The 18,302-nt window shown below is 32.4% G+C and overlaps 4 protein-coding genes and 1 long non-coding RNA gene across 5 annotated transcripts; 2 read left to right on the forward strand and 3 right to left on the reverse strand.

Moving 5' to 3' along the window:
* Positions 1 to 67: 67 nt before the first annotated feature.
* Positions 68 to 1,937, forward strand: LOC123654174 (ubiquitin-like protein 4A-B). Its single transcript, XM_045590096.1, has 2 exons — positions 68 to 257; positions 333 to 1,937. Exons 1-2 carry the CDS (start codon positions 210 to 212, stop codon positions 741 to 743), a joined length of 459 nt encoding a protein of 152 aa, XP_045446052.1. The 5' UTR covers positions 68 to 209; the 3' UTR covers positions 744 to 1,937.
* Positions 1,938 to 3,926: 1,989 nt separating this feature from the next.
* Positions 3,927 to 11,477, reverse strand: LOC123654170. The gene is made up of 10 exons (XM_045590091.1): positions 11,311 to 11,477; positions 10,859 to 11,073; positions 10,577 to 10,726; positions 10,021 to 10,109; positions 8,712 to 9,812; positions 7,428 to 7,696; positions 5,887 to 5,997; positions 5,324 to 5,411; positions 4,869 to 4,961; positions 3,927 to 4,112 (listed from the first exon to the last, which is right to left on the reverse strand). Exons 1-10 carry the CDS (start codon positions 11,446 to 11,448, stop codon positions 3,991 to 3,993), a joined length of 2,376 nt encoding a protein of 791 aa, XP_045446047.1. The 5' UTR covers positions 11,449 to 11,477; the 3' UTR covers positions 3,927 to 3,990.
* Positions 4,468 to 4,862, reverse strand: LOC123654175. The gene is made up of 2 exons (XR_006743201.1): positions 4,753 to 4,862; positions 4,468 to 4,649 (listed from the first exon to the last, which is right to left on the reverse strand). It is a non-coding gene; the product is annotated as an uncharacterized LOC123654175 (long non-coding RNA).
* A 169-nt stretch (positions 11,478 to 11,646) lies between the features above and the next one.
* On the forward strand, positions 11,647 to 13,833 carry LOC123654171 (nucleoporin Nup35). The gene is made up of 4 exons (XM_045590092.1): positions 11,647 to 11,980; positions 12,048 to 12,476; positions 13,040 to 13,217; positions 13,577 to 13,833. The coding sequence occupies exons 1-4, from the start codon at positions 11,815 to 11,817 to the stop codon at positions 13,683 to 13,685; spliced, it is 882 nt and encodes a 293-aa protein (XP_045446048.1). The 5' UTR covers positions 11,647 to 11,814; the 3' UTR covers positions 13,686 to 13,833.
* Positions 13,825 to 18,177, reverse strand: LOC123654172 (glucose-induced degradation protein 8-B homolog). The gene is made up of 4 exons (XM_045590094.1): positions 17,953 to 18,177; positions 17,552 to 17,748; positions 15,247 to 15,444; positions 13,825 to 15,091 (listed from the first exon to the last, which is right to left on the reverse strand). Exons 1-4 carry the CDS (start codon positions 18,083 to 18,085, stop codon positions 14,915 to 14,917), a joined length of 705 nt encoding a protein of 234 aa, XP_045446050.1. The 5' UTR covers positions 18,086 to 18,177; the 3' UTR covers positions 13,825 to 14,914.
* Between the last annotated feature and the right edge of the window lie 125 nt (positions 18,178 to 18,302).

The raw sequence follows: 18,302 nt of genomic DNA on the forward strand, positions 1-18,302 counted from the left end.
TTTTCTTTGATAATACTGTCTCTCACTAGCATCTCACTAGTCTGTGCAACCAATCTTACGCAGTCAAATTAAATCTGTCAATCTGTTGTCAATATTGAATAATGACATTTGTCAATGATCACATTAAATACTATTTGTTTAAAATAAGTAATATTGTATAAATTTTGTTTCATATATTTAAATAAAGAAATAATAAAGGTCCAGAAATCATGAATATTATTATAAAGCAGTTACAAGGCGGCGAATGTAGTTTACAGGTTCGTTATCTATTTACGAATTGTAACCACAGCGTTACTAATTAATTAATAAATTTCTGTGTTTATTCGTTTAAGGTTCAACCATCAACAAAAATATCAGAAATCAAATCACACATTGCAACGACGCTAAGGATACCTATATCGGAACAGAAACTCTTACTACTAGGCCGAACTCTAGCAGACGATCAAACAGTACAATCCTACCCTCAAATCAAAAACGGTACAAAGTTAAACCTAGTTGTTAAGAAACCTGAGGGCCTCTTAGAAGTATCCACGAAATATTTCAAAAAGCATGGCATGTCAGAAATGGAGGCTAAAAATGCAGCAAATCGTTTGTTAAAAGTAGTGGAAGAAAAATTCAACAAGTTGTCTTGGGATGATATCGAAAGGTTGAGTCTCGATTGCATGATCGAAGAATGTGGACACCTTCAACCTGCCTTGGAGCAGGAACAGGAAACAGAGTGTGAAGACGCATTTGGATTGTGACCAAACACTAACCGATTCTTGGAATTGCTTAATCGACTTTTATAATTACAAGACAGTGAACCAGTAACTTTATTACAGAAATTTGTAAAATACACATACAATATACAATAGACGAGCTATGTCTGTAAATTAAGAGTAATATCACTCGATATATTTTAGTTTAAAATTACTGCATCATATTAACATGTTAAATTTAATTATTCACATAGATTTTTATGGAAATTTGAGTGATGTTTTATAGAAAAAATAGTCTACTATACATTTGTAAAATTTAATAAAATAGTTTTTGTTCTATGCAAGTAGTTTACAAATATGAATGTGTCCGTATTAAACATAATATTTAGATCGTAAATAATTGTAAGTAATAAATTTAATTCTTCCAAAAGTATGACGTAACGTTCATCACATTTGCGTTATATAAAAGTACTACATCTATTATTTTAGCCCAAATGTTAGTAATAACTTTTTAACTCTCAATACCAAACCCTAGTATTATACTAAACTTGCTATTATATTACCCATAGTTTTGCTAGCATTTAAATAAAACCTAAATAATCATATATTGCGCAAGGCGGTTACAGAAAAGCTTGTGCCTCTTACTATAGATTGATATTTTAATTGGCAAAAAAAGGACCCAAATGTATGGTGTTACACATTAATATTTAAATATAAAGACAAAAAATAAAACAAGAAACACAAAATATTGAATTATGTTTGAAAACACAAAAAATCGCAAGATAAACTTACTAAGAAGTAGTTCCTCCCCTATTTCCTCTAACAACGCATTGCGAAATGCGCAATTGACATATCTGTTCTGTTCTGTTGCGTTCTTAACAAATGATAGGACTTATTAGGTTATCTGAAATTGAAGCATAGCAATTTTTTGACTATCTCATCCCATTATAAACACGATAGTGTTGATGTTGTAATATATACATTGTATCTTCAACAGGCGTTTGTAATGGACCTATAGATTTTAAAAGTAAGCAATAAATAGTTCAGTAGCTGTATGTATGACACAAAAATAAAAATAAAATCTTTAGAGCTAAATTAATATCGTAAGAAAAGCAGTGATAAATACATTAGAGAATATTTCAGTGTGTTGTGTATATTTTGCTGTAATAAAATGGGTGATTACGGTTTTGGTTGTGAACATTTGGACGATGGTGAGAATAAAAAGGGATTTTGTATTTTTTCATGTTTATTTTTTCCATATCTAGCTAAAGTACATTTTCATGGCAAGTTCTTCGTAGTACCCTATACTGGGCACTATTTTATTAAATGCAATATACCTTTTGTGATAGTTCAGTTTAGTTCTTGTGATTAATGTGACAGTATAACACTTACACATAGTAGTACGTACACTTATGGGCTATTTAACTGGTTGCTGTAAAAGTTTACAAAAAACCTAAATTACTGATAAGCTTTATCTACAATCTCTTGCAGATAAAATAGGCAATTAGGGCTTGTCCTTAATAATCTTACAACAAATTTACAGCTTGCGAATGTAAATATCTGACATATAAGCTGGAATTCGTAGAGAAAAAGAAAAATATATAACATTTCTTTTCTTTGGATACTCATATGTCAGATACCTTTTGACCAGCAACTTTCGAAACAAACCCTTAATCAAAAGAGTCAACTCGTTTTTCCATACAGATATTATAGAGGAGAGTCAATAGCGATTTTTAATTGTGACACGCCACTTGCTTAGAAAACGTAGCAGTACATTGTCAATTATTCAGAAAAGACAAAGGTTTGAGCAACTTGATAGCGACTAGCTCTCCTCAATAATTCTCAAATCAATCTTCGCTGTATCATAATACTAAACATAGATAAAAATATAAAATTGTTTATTTCATTAACGTTCTAAAAATATATGTACAATTTTAATTTTAGATTGCTATCTAATTACGTATTCAAATAGTGGAATAATGTACAAATAACAGATACATGTAAACACATTTACGATTATTATAAATATTAATACCAGAATAGTAGTAAGTTTATTGAGAATAAAAAAGAAAAAACAGGCACTTCCCTTAAAACGAATCCTAACTTCCACTCTATCACAACCATTACAATGAGCTATCATCAGAATAGAATTTTATGAATGATATCATTTTAGACTCATTAAAGGTAATTTAATTACATTGATTCGTAAAATCTATAATATCTCCACATATTTGCAAACTTATATTTTATTCGACTCAAAATTCGTATAAGATTTAATGTTTTCATCCTTCAGTTTAACATTTTTAAATGTTATCAAGTAAACATAGTCACTAGAATTATGTTTAACTAAACAGAATTGGCACAAAAAAAAAAATATAAAAAAAATCTGATATTATTGGTTGTAGTATCATCAATTTTTTTTAATTTATTGCATTTGGTTCTAGTTTATACAAATTTATCGAAATATACCTACATTTATGATCACTGGAAAGTACACAATGTATTTATATATAGCCGGGATATACATTTTTTATTCTACATTTTTCTGAATAAAACGTTCTTTAGACTGTTTTTATTATCTAAATCAATCATATAATCAGTATTATACCATTTGATATTATATTTCTGAAAAAGAGCCAGCCAGTTTCCTACACGTGAAGGCCTTTCATACAACATTTTTGCTAACAGTAACACACATTAAATTACATATAATCATACAAAATGACACTTCTAATATCAATGATACCATATGAGATTTTATTGTACATCATTCACAATGACCTGTTTAAATTCTTCATTGTATTTTAAAATAGAAAGCAATAGACTAGAAAGTGTATTAATACAATTAGACTTCTCAGATTTGATGGTAACATAATTTAATGCAATATTAATTTTTTTATTTTATTTTATTGATGTCTCTATGAAAATATGTGCGTTAACATTATCTTAATAATGAGGTTTCGTACCAATATACCTTATAATTACCAATTACCCATTGAAAACCGAAATATAATAATAAAAAATTCCCAAATATTATAATATTATAATGATGTATAAGAATTATCGGCGTGTTTTTAACATTATAGATATATTTTGTTTTAATTAAAATTAAAAATGGACTAAAGCCCAATTTTTGAAAATTATATTTCGATCAATTCAGGCGAATTAATTCAATTTTAGAGGATGTTTTTTCTTATTTTGTTAAGGAATCAGTACGAAACTCAGGTGTGCTAATCAAAGCAGTTAAATGTACAAAGATGTATTAATTAATGTTATACAAAGTGGTATAAAATCAGTCGTAATCGCTGTCTTCCTCGGACGATTCCGATTCCGATTCGGATTCTGAGCTGTCAGGATGATTCTTGGTGATCTCGACGCAGTTGTCAAAGTCTGTCAGTCTTTTTAACGATTTACCTAGCATTACAACAAATAAATTAAATTATGAACATATCTCAAATCCAAAACATATATCAATATTATTCGTTATATATGGCAACTTTAACTGAAGAAGTAAGTTTTTAAGCAATAATGTTGTGGTTCAGTTTTTATACCTTTTTAACCGACTTCAAAAAACAGGAGTGGGTTCTCAACTCGACTGCATTTTTTATGTGTGTTAACCTCATAACTTTTGGATTTTGTTGATCAAATTCGGTTATTCTTTTTTGTTTGAAATGCCCTGTTTGTCAGGTTTCATATAGGGTGTTTACTTTAATATTTTTTGTCGATGTAATTGAAGTTAGTTTTTTATTCTTTTGCAAGTTTTATTTTAAATTTTGAATTAGTAATTAAAGAAATAGAGAAAATCTAATCTTTCTTAAAGTTTACCTATCACTAACCGAAAAATTATCAAACCCTGATACATCATTTGTCACATATTTGCCGCACACACAGCATCATTAATAGGGATGGCGCCTATGGGACCTGCGACTCCGTCTAATGCAGGGTTGGCACCTTAATTGGGTTACAGGGTTGGCTCTTATACAGCGTTAGGACAACTAGTCCATCTAGAACAGGGTTGGCACCTTGGGATTGGAGGTCTTAGCAGGGTTGGCACCTAAATTGGATTACAGGGTTGGCTCTTACCCAGCGTTACTATAGGACAACTAGTCCATCTAGAACAGGGTTGGTACCTTGGAATTGGAGGTCTTAAGTGATAGTGGTGTTACGTACCAGTGAGCGTGGTTAGTAGGCGATTATCGTTAGCGGGCGCGCTCACAGCTCCCAGACGTTTTGCAAGTTCGCGCGCTCGCTCCACCCCTGACACTAAGGAGAGAACATGTCATCACAAAAAACGGGCATTTCATTGTTCATTGATGATAATTTCACTTTTATCGGTAATTATCATCGGTGGTAGTTACCCTTTTATCGGTAATTAAAATTTTAATTTATAATTTGACGATTCGAAAGTGCTTTTGAAGCCTATTTGATTAATTTTGATTTTGTTTACAAAGAAATAGGCAAAATTCACACTTACATGTAATATACAATACACGATGAATAAAGATCAATTAGATCAAATTAAATTAAAATCCCGTGTGTATTGACTAGTTGAAGCAATATGTTATTGGCTGCGTTAATTGATTTGATTGATAATTAAAAAATATATTTGAAAACAAATAAAATACCTCTAGTCCCTTCCTGACTGGAATCCTCAGTCATGGCCACTCTTTCAGTCCTATAAACGCCGGTCACGAGATCCCAGACGAAAAGACACTAAAACAAACCTTGTTTCAAAAAAACATATAATATATCCCAAATACATTAATATTACTCATCATTATCGTCATTACAGCCTATACAGTCCACTGCTGGACATCGGCCTCCACAAGTTCACGCCAAAAATAACGTGAACTCATGTGTTTTGCCCATAGTCACCACGCTGGGCAGGCGGGTTGGTGAACGCAGTACTGGCTTTGTCGCACTGAAGACGCTGCTGCCCGTCTTCGGCCTGTTTATTTCAAAGCCAGCAATTGGATGGTTATCCCGCCACCGGTCGGCTTTTTAAGTTCCAAGGTGATAGTGAAACTGTGTTATCCCATAGTCGCCTCTTACGACACTCACGGGAAGAGAGGGGGTGGCTATATGCTTTAGTACCGTAGCCACACAGTACTAATATTACTCATTCAGGTTAAAATATAAATACAATATTACAAATATTCGTTTGTCTAGGCGTGGTATGCCTTAGTACCTGCGCGGCGTACTGCTGGCGATGTTGCAGGCAGCCGGCCGACGCGTCCTTGCACGCCTCGCACTGCAGCAGAGCCGTGTCCTCGGTCGCCCACAGCCACATCGCGCAAAGCTGTACGTAAACCGTAACCTTCTGTTTTCATTTGCCCCTCAAATATATGTGTGGAAATTAACATTAGGAGAACTCGAGCGCTTCGTTCGCAAATAAAATTGATGCTTGTTTACAACATTACTAAAATAGTTCACATAAAATGAATTTTATATAAACACCGTAACTACTTATACAATTGCTAGCTGACCTCGCAAACGTTGTTTTGCCATATATTTCATTAACCTTCTCAACCCCCCCCCCCCCCCCCCTTTAAATTAGGGGAATGAAAAATAGACGTTGGCCGATTTTCAGACAGTTACTGAACAGTTATTGAGAAAGAACAGGTTTCGCCAACAGTGGTTTTAACCACACTAGTTGTTTTACTAAAAAAAAAAAAAAAACATATAGCGATAGCGTTTTTAAGGTACTCTATTTACTGGGTAATATCTAGTTGAAAAGACACAAATATGTTTAAACAAATGAGGAGGATACGATTTTACAAAAAAAGAAAAACTTAACATGACAGTATTTTAAAGAGGCGAGGATACATTAACATCGTAGACCTCCTGGGAGGAATCGGGGATAGGGTCGACAACGCGCTTGCGATGCTTCTAGTGTTGCAAGCGTAGACAAGCTACGGTATTCCCTTACCATCAGGGGAGCCGTACGCTTGTTTGTCGACCTAATTGTATAAAAAAGAAAAATAAAAGCATGTTATAGTGCGTTCAACGAGCCGAGATACCAAATGTAAACAAACCAAATGTGAGGTCATTCAACTATGCAGGGTTTTGTAACCTTTTTTTTACTTACAAAATTATTTAAAATGTAAAATATATTTATATTCTGATAATTACTGAATTAAATATAATTAATTATAATTATGTATATAAGATTTGATCCTTTTTAAATAATAATTATCGAAATATAAAAATCACCCCGAGCGCTTCAGGACACGGAATGAAATAAAAATAAATAATACAAGATCAAAGGGCCGTCCGCGGTTCGATTGTTTTCAAGGCCAGATACAATATCGTCTGACCCTACAGAGAGACGTGCAGCAGATAGCAAACAAACAAGATAGAAAGAGATACACTATATTTTGTTCGTTCCGTCGTCGCTACGAAAAAATAATGGGCTTTGTTTACATTTCGACACCAGCAATTTATACTAAGCTAACTCTTAAAAGTGAACTTTACAATAGAGGCTTATAAAAGGGAAAAACTTGATACCTTTTATATTAATTAAGAAATTTATTTGAAATTTGGTATCTTTAATAGTTAATTTATTCATTGCAATTTCACAATTTTCTTATTACATATAAAAACACATTTTATCAAGTTCGCATTAAAAAAACAAACTTATCGAAAAGTCGAATTGGCGTAGTATAAATTGTCGGTGTCGATTTGGTACATCTTCTCGTCGAACAGAGTTTAGGTGAGAAGGCGACCGACCCCCGAGAGGCAGCCGCTGGAGTGGCAGACGTCGATGACGTGGCAGCCCCAGTCGAAGCAGTAGACGAAGTGCTTGCCGCCCAGGCGGCACAGGCGGCCGCACACCTCGTTGCACAGCAGCTCGGTGTCGAGCGAGCGCTGCGTGGCGCGCAGCGCGCGCGCGCCGCCGCCGCGCCGCTCCCACGCGCCCGCGCCCAGCCCCTGCAGCGCCTGCCCCGCGCCCGTGGCGCTCAGCGGCAGCGCCACGTGGTAGCCGGAGATGCAGTCGTCTGCGGGCGCACGCGTACGGCTGGCCGTTACTACTTTAGAACGTTTGACGAAAACGTTTTTTTTTTTTTTTTTTACAAGTCATATACATCCACGGGCTTATAAACCCATGTCCTTTTTTATTCTAAATACATGCAATTTTTTTTTTTTTTTTTTTTTTTTCCTATTTCAAGGTAGGCGTTACCTTGAAATAGAAAAAAACCGACGAAAACGTTACGAACGGTGTGCTCGAACGAGCAGGAGCGAGTGAGAGAGGTGCGAGCGCACATTTTCTTTCTCTCGTAGTATTTTTTGTATATTTAAGACACGGTGCAGGCGTTTTGTGCAGAAATTTTACCTCAGTCGTGAGGTCTAAAGCACACTCGTCTTTTTTAATATTAGTGGACTAGTAATAAACGATTGAGTGATTATGAATTAAAAGACCGATTAGCTGTGGCTACGGCAATAAAGAATATAGCCTAAATTGCGACTAAGGGATAACACAGTTCCACTACCACCTTGGAGTTATAAAGCCGACCGATGACGGGATAACTATCAAACTTGACTTTAAAAACAGGCTTTGAAATACGCAGGTTGAAGACGGGCAGCAGCGTCTTCGATGCGACTAAGCCAGCCCTATGATCACCAACCCGCCTGCCCAGCGTAATGACTATGAGCAACACATATGAGTTCACGCCATTTTTGGCGTGAACTTGTGGAGGCCTATGTCCAGCAGTGGAATGCAATAGGCTGAAGTGATGGTGATGATAATGATTTTTAATCAACTGTAATTATTGTGCCTTGAATAACCACAATACAGTCTCAAATCCCAAAAGATAATACATAATGTTTATCCCAATTGTAAAAAAAATACCCTGTACACATCTTCACTTTTATAGTATGACAAGCACAACATTTTTTTTTTCGAATTTGTCAACTCTATCAAATGTCGACTTAAAGAAAAAATTAGACTACACTTAATTGCATCTTAACAAAACATTACAATTTATGAACATTAAGTAAAAAAATATTCCTTACCTTCTGAATCGGTAATAACTGACGTAATTTCATCGTCGCTTTCCAGAAAATACCGCGTAAAGAATTTACTACATTTGGAATTGCCCGAATGTACTAAATAAGGATCTTGAGGACTAACTGGACAATCTGACAATGTTTTCGAAGTGTTATCATGCACTGATACTGTTTTAAGGGAGCCGTCGTCTAACATCTCCATAACTCTGTATTCCGATTCACTATTTCTATCAGATTCGAGTGACGAAAGTCCTGGATTCTTAAGATCTAAACTAGTCGTCGGCGATGGCGGTCTACTAATCTGATTGTGAGCTCTCAAAACCACACTTTCAACGGGCGGTGATTTCGCCCTTTTCGATTGATTTTTACTGGTAGACCCCGTGTAATACTTCCTGTTACTCCTTAATACTCTAAAAGGAACAATATTTTCATTGTTGTCTTCCGAAAACTCGTATTTCTTATCAGCTAAACGCCTCTTTCTAAACATACTGAGTTTTTCGCATTTTGTTTCCGCTTCTTCAACAAATTCGTAAGTTTTTTCTGCTATAATTCTATGCGTTTCGTTAAATCTGGACATACTTTCGGCGGGTCTTCGTCTTGGAGATCTCAATGGTGGGCTGATTAATGTTCTAATTGATGGTGATGGACCTTCCCACTCTTCCATTAAATTATGGGATATAGATGATGCCTGAATGCAGAGCTCTTGTCCCATAACATCTGGCAACTGAACTGGCCTGGACATTTGGTATGGTTCGACTTCTAGGTCTGAAAAGTCAGCTAAAATGTTTTGAACAACATTGTTCTGATATTTAGGCGATTGGAAGGGTGCAGAAACGTCTGAAGCTGGCGTACTAGGATTAGTATCAATTGAATTTATTTCTTCCCTATCTAATGAGAATTTGCTTTCCTCTGGTGGTTCCGTTCTGTCCTGGTCTGGTTTAACATAATCTATTTCTAATATATGTATGAAATCTGTGTAAATTATAATTTGATTTGAGTATGCTAATTGGACGACTGGCTCATACATACTAGAATCGGACGTGCAGAAAAACCTTGTGTGTATAGCAAAACTATGTTCTAAACAACGTTTGCTCCAGTTTAAGTCATCTGTAACAAATAAAAATTCTCACATAAATAAATAAAAAACACATCCCACTCAACAGAAATCGGTAGAATGAGAAGCCTGAGTGGCAGGTTCAGAAACAAAACATATACTTCTGTATGGCCTGTTTAAGCATATATAAGGAGCAGGGATTGAAACAATAACACAATTGTAACTGTGTTATAATATTGGCACAATATTAGCATAACTCACCTTCATCTCTGGAAATAGCTGAGCATTGTCTACATCCTAATCGAGGTACTCCAACAACACTGAGGTAAGATCTTTCAGAACAGGAATCTCTAAAAAATATATACAGATTTTTAATAAATATGCTCCATTATATTTCAATGATACTTGTAACTCCCACAACACGATTATTAAAAAACTTGATAGATTATTTTTTTCAAACTATTTTTAATATTATAAGACAATAGAAATTATGATGTGTCTTATTATATTTAAATTTTGTTAAGTCTTAGATATGATTTATGATCTTAAATGTGTTTATGTGATAATCTTAATGTGTGAATAAATGACTAATCTATTAATTTATGTAGATCAATTACTCAATGTAATAACATTACAGTTATATTTTATTTTTAAGTTAAACAATACAACACATTGGAAAACAATGAAGTTATAATTCACTTATATTTAAAACTTATATATAAACAGTACAACAAAAACAATTAAATATTTACATAAGCACAAACCCCCATTGCCTTTATTTTTTAATTTGTAATTAATTTAAAATCTTCATACTTACGCAATACCATACACCACAAGAACTCCAGGATTGTGTTTCCATTGTGCCATGGATATTGTCACTTTACTGTCTACGGAGTCATCTCCAAACAGAGGAACACTGTGCACCGGACGAACTATGCGCCCTGGCACCCAAGACAGAAAATGTAGCCTGTAATAAGAAACAAGCAAGCTCAATAATAAAAAAGACAAATAAAGAGATTTGTAAACAGAATAATGTTTATTTTTGTTCAGTTTTAATAATTATTGATATTTTCTATGAAATTTATTCTTTAATACTTACGTAAATTTTGAGCTTTCCCGAAAATACACTTGGGTGTTACAACTATAAGTAAAACTTAGAAGAAACTGTCCACATTGTGAAAAGCCCATAAATACATGTTCCCTTAAGTACTGGATGGGCACTATATCCATGAGACAAAACCGCAACCGAGGAGGGATTTTATCAAACACCTTTTTCGACTTCTCATTTGGCTTCTTGGAGGTACTACCAAATATCTGCAAAGAATATTATTCTTTAGGAACACAACTAAATGACTGACTAAAATTTAATAAATAAATACTTTTAGCATATATAACAGTGGCTTAATAACTAAGTTAATGATATTAAACACTTCTGTTTTAAAAGCTAAGTCATTTTTAAATTCAACATCTCTCTTAAGTGAGTTATTATGATACGGAAACTAAAATAATAAGATAATCAAGATATAATCTCCAAAGCAAATTCAAACTTACCTCTCTATTAAATAACTTATGCACTATATTACTACTACTAGTTGAGATGTTCGTTGGAGTATTAGAGATTGTTTTGCTGTATTCATTTTTATTATATGCTACAAAATTTTCAGATTCTTCAGCCACAGAAGAATCCATATTCGTTTGTTTGACTGCTGTTTTGACAATTTAATCAATGCTACCAATATGTACAGAACTAAAAAGCTTCCATTATTTATATTAAACTATTATCATAAATATTCGTTCACAGATAAAGTAATCAATCTGTGCTGGCCCGCTGGGATGAATTAAGAATAGCTTAAAATGAGTATCCGATTTTTCTTACACAATTAATTTTTGATTTTGACATAAACATAATGTTATAACGGCTCTTGTCAAAATTTAGTCTGATGGTGTTCTGGTGAATTAGTTGTTAAGTGTTCATTAAAATCAAGACAAAATAAAATAATACTAAAAGTCGGTACATTATCCATCAGTCTAAAAGGAAATCAAAGATTATTAAAAATGGAACCTATGACTTTAGGAAGTCCTACTCATTCTCCTTCTGGGAGTCCAAACGTGGGATATTTACCGCCCTTTCTATTAGGAGAATTAAATCCACCGACTTTATCTAGTTTATCTCCGCGGCCTAATAGTTTATCCCCTACAAAAGGACGCAGTTTAGCTTTTGGTGAGTACTTAAATCACATATTTGTAGCGTGTTCTTTTCGTTTTGTAATTATGTATTAATTTTCCAGGCTCCCCCACAAGTCCAACTCAAACTTCAACTCCAGACCAGAAAATATATCGACAGAACATGTCCATACACCAGCAAGCTCTATATAACCAGCAACAAAATCTATTTGCCAATATGCCCGCATCTCCGAATATATCATACTCTAACAAAACAACTGGACCACCCATAGAGGATTTGTTTGATACGATCAAGAGCAACGAACCTTCAGTTAATAAATCACTCTTTCAAGAAAATAGTTTTCTAGGGTATGGGAATAACTCAATGATGCACAACTCGTATGTTAATAATATATCAGCAAATAATCAGACAATGAACCAGTGGCAAGACAGCTGCCAGGAGCAGGATGAGTACTGGGTCACTGTTTTTGGTTTCCCTCCTAATGCAGCTAATACAGTTTTAGCGAGATTTAGCAACTGTGGTGCTATACTAGGTAAAGTAAATAAACTTTTGTTGTATAATAATAGGATTGATATTTTATTACTAGAAAAAAAATATAACAATGTGAGCCATAATGATATTATTTTATACATGAGTAAACGCTAAAACAATATATAGTAGTTTATTTTAAACCGTCTTAAAAAAAGGAGGTGGTTACTCAATTCAACTCATTTTTGATAATTCTTTTTTGTTGGAAAGGAGATATCCCAAGGGTGGTACCATGATAACGAAACCAGGATCTAATGGGATCCCAAAGAAATCGATGGGAACACTCGTAAATCGTAGTGACGACCAGTGTGTTTGTTAATTTTTTTCGTCTACTTATGTTGTATTACAGGTCGTTGTAATTGAACTCGGTTTTTTAATTTGCGAGCAAACACAATTATTACCTGTATTGTTAATTTGTGGCTATACATAATTATAGTTATACCCAATTTAATTATAGTAATACCCAATTGCTGTTTCAATTAAAGAAGGATTGCTTCTCATACAAATATTATTATTTTTAATTCTATAAATTTTAATTATTTCATGAGAGTTATAAACAATTTTCAGATAAACAATATCCAACCCAAGGTAATTGGGCGCATGTGCGGTATGCAACAAGGGCTGAGAAGGAGAGGGCCATAGCCCTCAATGGAAGACAAGTATTACCAGGTGTTATGGTGGGTGTTGTGGAGTGTAGAGAACCCCCCCGCATGGGTATTACTAGTCCAGGAAATGTTACAGAAAGGTAATCATTGGAAGCCTTAAATGTTTTATATTGCTTTGGTTATTCTACTTACCCTTTCAAGCCATTCAATTATATTGAAAAGATTAAGGGCCAGTTTCACTAGTTACTAATAGTGCGTTTGATATTTACTTGATATACATACAAATCTATCAAAGAAAAAAAAATTACATTTTTCTGTTTTAATATAAATCTCCTCTTTATAATCAGATTTTTTGTCAAAATAATTAAACCAAAACTTTAAACTACTGGCTTTTTAATGACCATGTAGTGAGTACAATGGTTACTTTCAAAAATTTTAGTTTCATAATGTAAATATACAATTATTATTTTATTATAAATATATGTTTGTTTTATTTTAGACAAACTACGGCAAGGTCACTTTGCCCTACACCTATACCTTCAGCTCCAGTGCCACAGAGATCGACTGGTATAATATCAAAGGCTCTAGATTACGTACTTGGCTGGTGACAAATAATCTACAACCAATCAGACAATTTGTTCAATGTATTGAAATGGGATGAAATGTGATTGTTATGCAAACGACTGACCACATGTACATAGGACAATTCACGTGTTTTTATTAATTGGAAAAATAAAATATCACGTATTTACTTAATAAGTTATGTTTAATTGTATACTTTAAATATAAAATCCTTAAATATTAATTCTACAGGTTTTAATTCATGTATTTGGTAATAGAATTATGTTTTCTCGACAATAAACTAGATTTTGAATAAAAATGTACACAAGGTTTTAAATACTATTTGAAATTACACAAATATCTACTTTCTATAAGTATTATAATCTTCTTTTATTGTAAGGTTTATATCGTCAATTAAAGAACCAATTATAATTATATTTATTGAAAGACTATAAAAAAATAATGTAAACAGTATTAGCTATTTTTTGTCATCTAAAAGTATGCTCAAGATCTTTGTCACAATTTAAATAAAGCAATATTAAACATTAACGCAAATCCATGAAAAATATGCTTTTATAAAGAGTGTCAATTATCAAAAAGAGGTTATATATATTAATTTATATGCCATTTATTTAGAAGACATATTGAAAGTTATCAATTTTAAAACCTTTTAAATACTATATATTCGAAATACATAAATTGGAGAAATTGCTATAACAACTATTACAATCTACAGTCCTACTATAGTTATTTACTGTACAAGATTTATTTATACAACTGAAAAAACCTTTAAGACAAGCTTCTTACATAGATATTCTGATAAAGTAAGAAATCAGGCTCGAGTAAACATTATAGGGAAAGTTAAAAACAAACTGTAAATTTTAAGGGTTTAAAATAAAAATTACCATAATTATATGAATGGTTTTTGTTCTTTTGTCATTTTATACAAATGTAATAACTATTTAGATAATGTTTAGTGTATGTGATGGATGGTGATGGCTGGAGATGTTTGAAGCAATAATTATCATGAGTTAAACTTCCCTCTACTTCTTTTGTTTCAGAGTACTCAATTAAATCTCTAAATAAATTATTTTTAATTTGTCAGTATTGTACAATTTTTAAAATCATATAATTAAGAAAAAAAGTCAACTATTTTAGGCTAAAATTTAGAGTCTATAAGCATAAATTTAATCGTCATACATATAAATCTGAATTTTAAAAAAGTTGTCTTCCTTTATCGATCACGACTAAACATATTCTTTTTTCTAAACCTATCTCATTTGGGCTGTTCTATTGTGGCATTAGCTAGGTCGGTCATTTTTGGATATTTAACACCGTGCTTGTCGAACTCGCTCTGCGACCAAAGGATCATTCTTAAAAGGCTGCACAATTTCGGGTTAGTATATTCTTGGTTTTCCATCTTAAGTATTGCTGCATTCAGTTCACTTGCAATCTGTAAATATAAACAAGGTATTAAAATTTTGTTTTAATTTAATTAGCAACCACATACATAAACAAAAGAACAATTATTAATTTTTATTTTTGGTTGTAGTTTTCAAAATGTTATAACTAAAAAGTTGACAGAACATATTTCAATATTTAACTTACCTTTTGACTATGTGAAGGTAGTAAAAGATCAGCGAATGGGGAGCTATGGGGGTCTGGAAAGGCCAACAAAGCAAGAGACCTCTCAAGCTCTGTAAGAGCATTGCGGTCGTTTGCTCCAGCTTCCGCTAATGTTGCGCTCGCAAATGCAAGTGCCTCTTCAGCGCGACCAGCTCTTATCAACTCCAGTAGTTGCAATTGCTAAGAAAATTTAGAAAAGTTAAACACTACTGTGAAAAAGATGTTTATCTACAGGACAATAATATTTTTAATTATATAAGTAGGCTATAGTTATTAAAAAACAAAATAATACACAAAATATGAAGAGAAACATTTTTTGTGACCAATATTACAACTCTAAATTTTATTTTATAAAATTCTAATTGATTAAAATAATTATACTCATATTGACTTCATTGTTTGCTTTGCAATTCTATGATATTAAAGCAAAGTATAACAGCATGTATATAATAATAATTAGAGGCAGAATAATGAAAATTAAAAATTCTAATTAGAGGCAGTATAAGTACAACAAAGTATGAAACATTTAGAATTTCAATCCCCATAAATTTCATAAAATAATGGCCGGTGACCTAAAACTGTAACACAAGATGTAAGCCTATTTTTTTTTATTTAGAGAAACCCAACTATTTATACCTTTAATCAACCTTGAAAACATCTTCAATTTTATAAATATCAACGTCATTTTCAACCCAAAATTTGCAGACAGACAGGCGATTGTAAAAGAGATCACTGCTACCTTACTATAATTTTAATATGTCAGGCTGTAGGTAGTTCATATGCACCTAAATTTAAGTTGAGCTTTAGGAGATTGAGAGCCATTTCACAATTTTTCGCTCTGCAAGTTTAGGTAAATTTGGTCGAATTGTGCGGATCGTACGAGCCGTGCGATCGTTGTGCTACTTGGTATAGTGCGATAACCAAAAAACCATCTTGATTTTTTTGTAATGTATCATAAAAATTAATAACTGTGGTATGAAATGTTTTATACATAATTAACTTGTTAAAAATTTCAAGTATGTTATATAAACAGTCAATAAATTTAGAATAAAAATGAAAAATAAATTTTATCAAACATTTTTTTTTATTTTTTTTAGTTTTTTAAGTTTACAAATGAATCGAATATTTACGATATAAATAAAATGGCATTTTATTATTCTCCAGAAAATCTGGACCAATCAACCATATTTATTAACAAATAACAAGACAAACACATTTAAATGCCTATTTGTATTGATAATGTGAGAAAAAAAAATAAAATTATACATTTGTTTACAGAAATTATCATTATATTATTTTACAGTAATTTTCACATATTTTTGTTATTTTTATGAAAGTATCTAATGCGGTTTATCACACTATAACAACAGTAGATTGGCGCGTGTGAGCGAAAGAGACGGCTGCGTAGAATTTGGCGTGTACCTCACCTCTAAGAGCGCTGGCGCTCGACTAATTTACTGGGTTTGATGCGTGGTATTATACACTAGCTTTTTTTTTTAATACAAAAAGTATTAAAAATAAATAAAAATATATTAAATATATTAACTATTTAATATATTTTAATTTTTTTTTATGTTCCTAAATGATGTTAGTTTACTTTGGTGGAGATAGTTCCTTAAAATTTCTTTGTTTTTTAAAAAAAAAAAATATCACTTAAAATTGTACTTATTTGGAAAATATTCGTAACTTTAAATTTTTTTTATCAATTAATAGAGATTATTATTATTATTACGGATTAATGGAGATAGAAATGTTAAAAAATCTGCATTATGTGTCAACAAAAAAATATTCCACATATTACCATATTTTTTATACAGTTTGAAGGTAGAGGTTATTGAAAAATAGAACTTCAAAGTATACATTTTGACCGTTTACCCAGGGAGGCGGCTGATGAATAGGTTAATTATTTTGTACATACACTATAAATCAAAATTCTGATTCATTATTTAACTACAAAGGTACTATATTTCAAAAATATAAATGACATTATTGCATCCAATACTGAGATTAATGACGTCAAAATGTTACAATTTCACGGATTGTTACCGATTTTTGTGAAATGGCTCTTAAGTATGATACAATACAACAATAAGATGGGAATAAATTTGCTTAGTTACAATAAGCAATCTTTTATCAATTTAAAATTATTCATACTGAAATATCTCCTCATAATAAGATATATAATGAGTTTCATACAATTTAATTTTGACATATGAACACAATGGATCACCATCTATTGTACAAAATGAACTGATAAGTAGTAGTTTGTAACAAAAGTGGTGCTTACTTGTAGATGAAAATAAAGGTATCTATCGTTGTCCAATAATTCAGGATGTAAGGCGTTAACCATCGCAATGGCTTCAGGGATACGACCATTTTGGACTGCTTCTCTAATCATGATACGTTCATCCAGAGAACTACACAATGCTGGCTCTTGAAGTCCAGCTTCTTGTTGAAATTTCAGAGCTGCTTCCTTAAAACCTTCTGAAAGTTTATTTAATTCATTTCCGACATTCAAGAGAAAAGATTTAAGCCACAAAAAAAAAACTAATTATTTACCACGTTTGCATTATCTTTTGTTATCAAAGTCTGCTTTAAAGTTCTATAACGATTACAATATATTTTATTATATTGATTTACAGGGAGTGCGAATCACCAATTTGTTAAAACTAGCACAAAAGACCTTACCTGTGACTAAATAATTCATTATCAACATATTCATGTCTGTTCTCGATATATGAAGATCGTCTGATTTAGATCGATCGTAGTATCTCCGTTCTGGTTTAATATTTCCATTATTTGTTGGTGTTTCAAAACTCATTTTGTGATCTTTTTTCGAGATTTGATCAAGATTTGATGATATTTAAGAAAACACACAGGGACAGACGTTAATTTAACAGCACAGATTAATGATACTGCAACTTTGACAAATGTCATATACGTAACTACATATTGCCATACGCATTGAGGTGAGAAATATATTATTATATCATTCGCCACACGAAACAACGGAGAGAAAAACTAGTCCAGACCATGCT

Source organism: Melitaea cinxia, chromosome 6 (assembly GCF_905220565.1).
Source record: "Melitaea cinxia chromosome 6, ilMelCinx1.1, whole genome shotgun sequence".
In the NCBI taxonomy this organism is placed as follows: domain Eukaryota; kingdom Metazoa; phylum Arthropoda; class Insecta; order Lepidoptera; family Nymphalidae; genus Melitaea; species Melitaea cinxia.

Excerpts from the sequence above, each read along its gene's own strand:
- LOC123654170 (XM_045590091.1), bottom strand. The coding sequence starts at position 11,448 with ATGGATTCTTCTGTGGCTGAAGAATCTGAAAATTTTGTAGCATATAAT. Across the intron at positions 9,813-10,020 it reads AGCTATTTCCAGAGATGAAG|ATGACTTAAACTGGAGCAAA; the intron begins GTGAGTTATGCT and ends TATTTGTTACAG. Across the intron at positions 7,697-8,711 it reads AGTTATTACCGATTCAGAAG|ACGACTGCATCTCCGGCTAC; the intron begins GTAAGGAATATT and ends GTGCGCCCGCAG.
- LOC123654171 (XM_045590092.1), top strand. The coding sequence starts at position 11,815 with ATGGAACCTATGACTTTAGGAAGTCCTACTCATTCTCCTTCTGGGAGT. Across the intron at positions 12,477-13,039 it reads CAACTGTGGTGCTATACTAG|ATAAACAATATCCAACCCAA; the intron begins GTAAAGTAAATA and ends AACAATTTTCAG. Across the intron at positions 13,218-13,576 it reads CCAGGAAATGTTACAGAAAG|ACAAACTACGGCAAGGTCAC; the intron begins GTAATCATTGGA and ends GTTTTATTTTAG.
- LOC123654172 (XM_045590094.1), bottom strand. The coding sequence starts at position 18,085 with ATGAGTTTTGAAACACCAACAAATAATGGAAATATTAAACCAGAACGG. Across the intron at positions 17,749-17,952 it reads AATGAATTATTTAGTCACAG|AAGGTTTTAAGGAAGCAGCT; the intron begins GTAAGGTCTTTT and ends ATAAACTTTCAG. Across the intron at positions 15,092-15,246 it reads TACCTTCACATAGTCAAAAG|ATTGCAAGTGAACTGAATGC; the intron begins GTAAGTTAAATA and ends TTATATTTACAG.
- LOC123654174 (XM_045590096.1), top strand. The coding sequence starts at position 210 with ATGAATATTATTATAAAGCAGTTACAAGGCGGCGAATGTAGTTTACAG. Across the intron at positions 258-332 it reads GCGGCGAATGTAGTTTACAG|GTTCAACCATCAACAAAAAT; the intron begins GTTCGTTATCTA and ends TATTCGTTTAAG.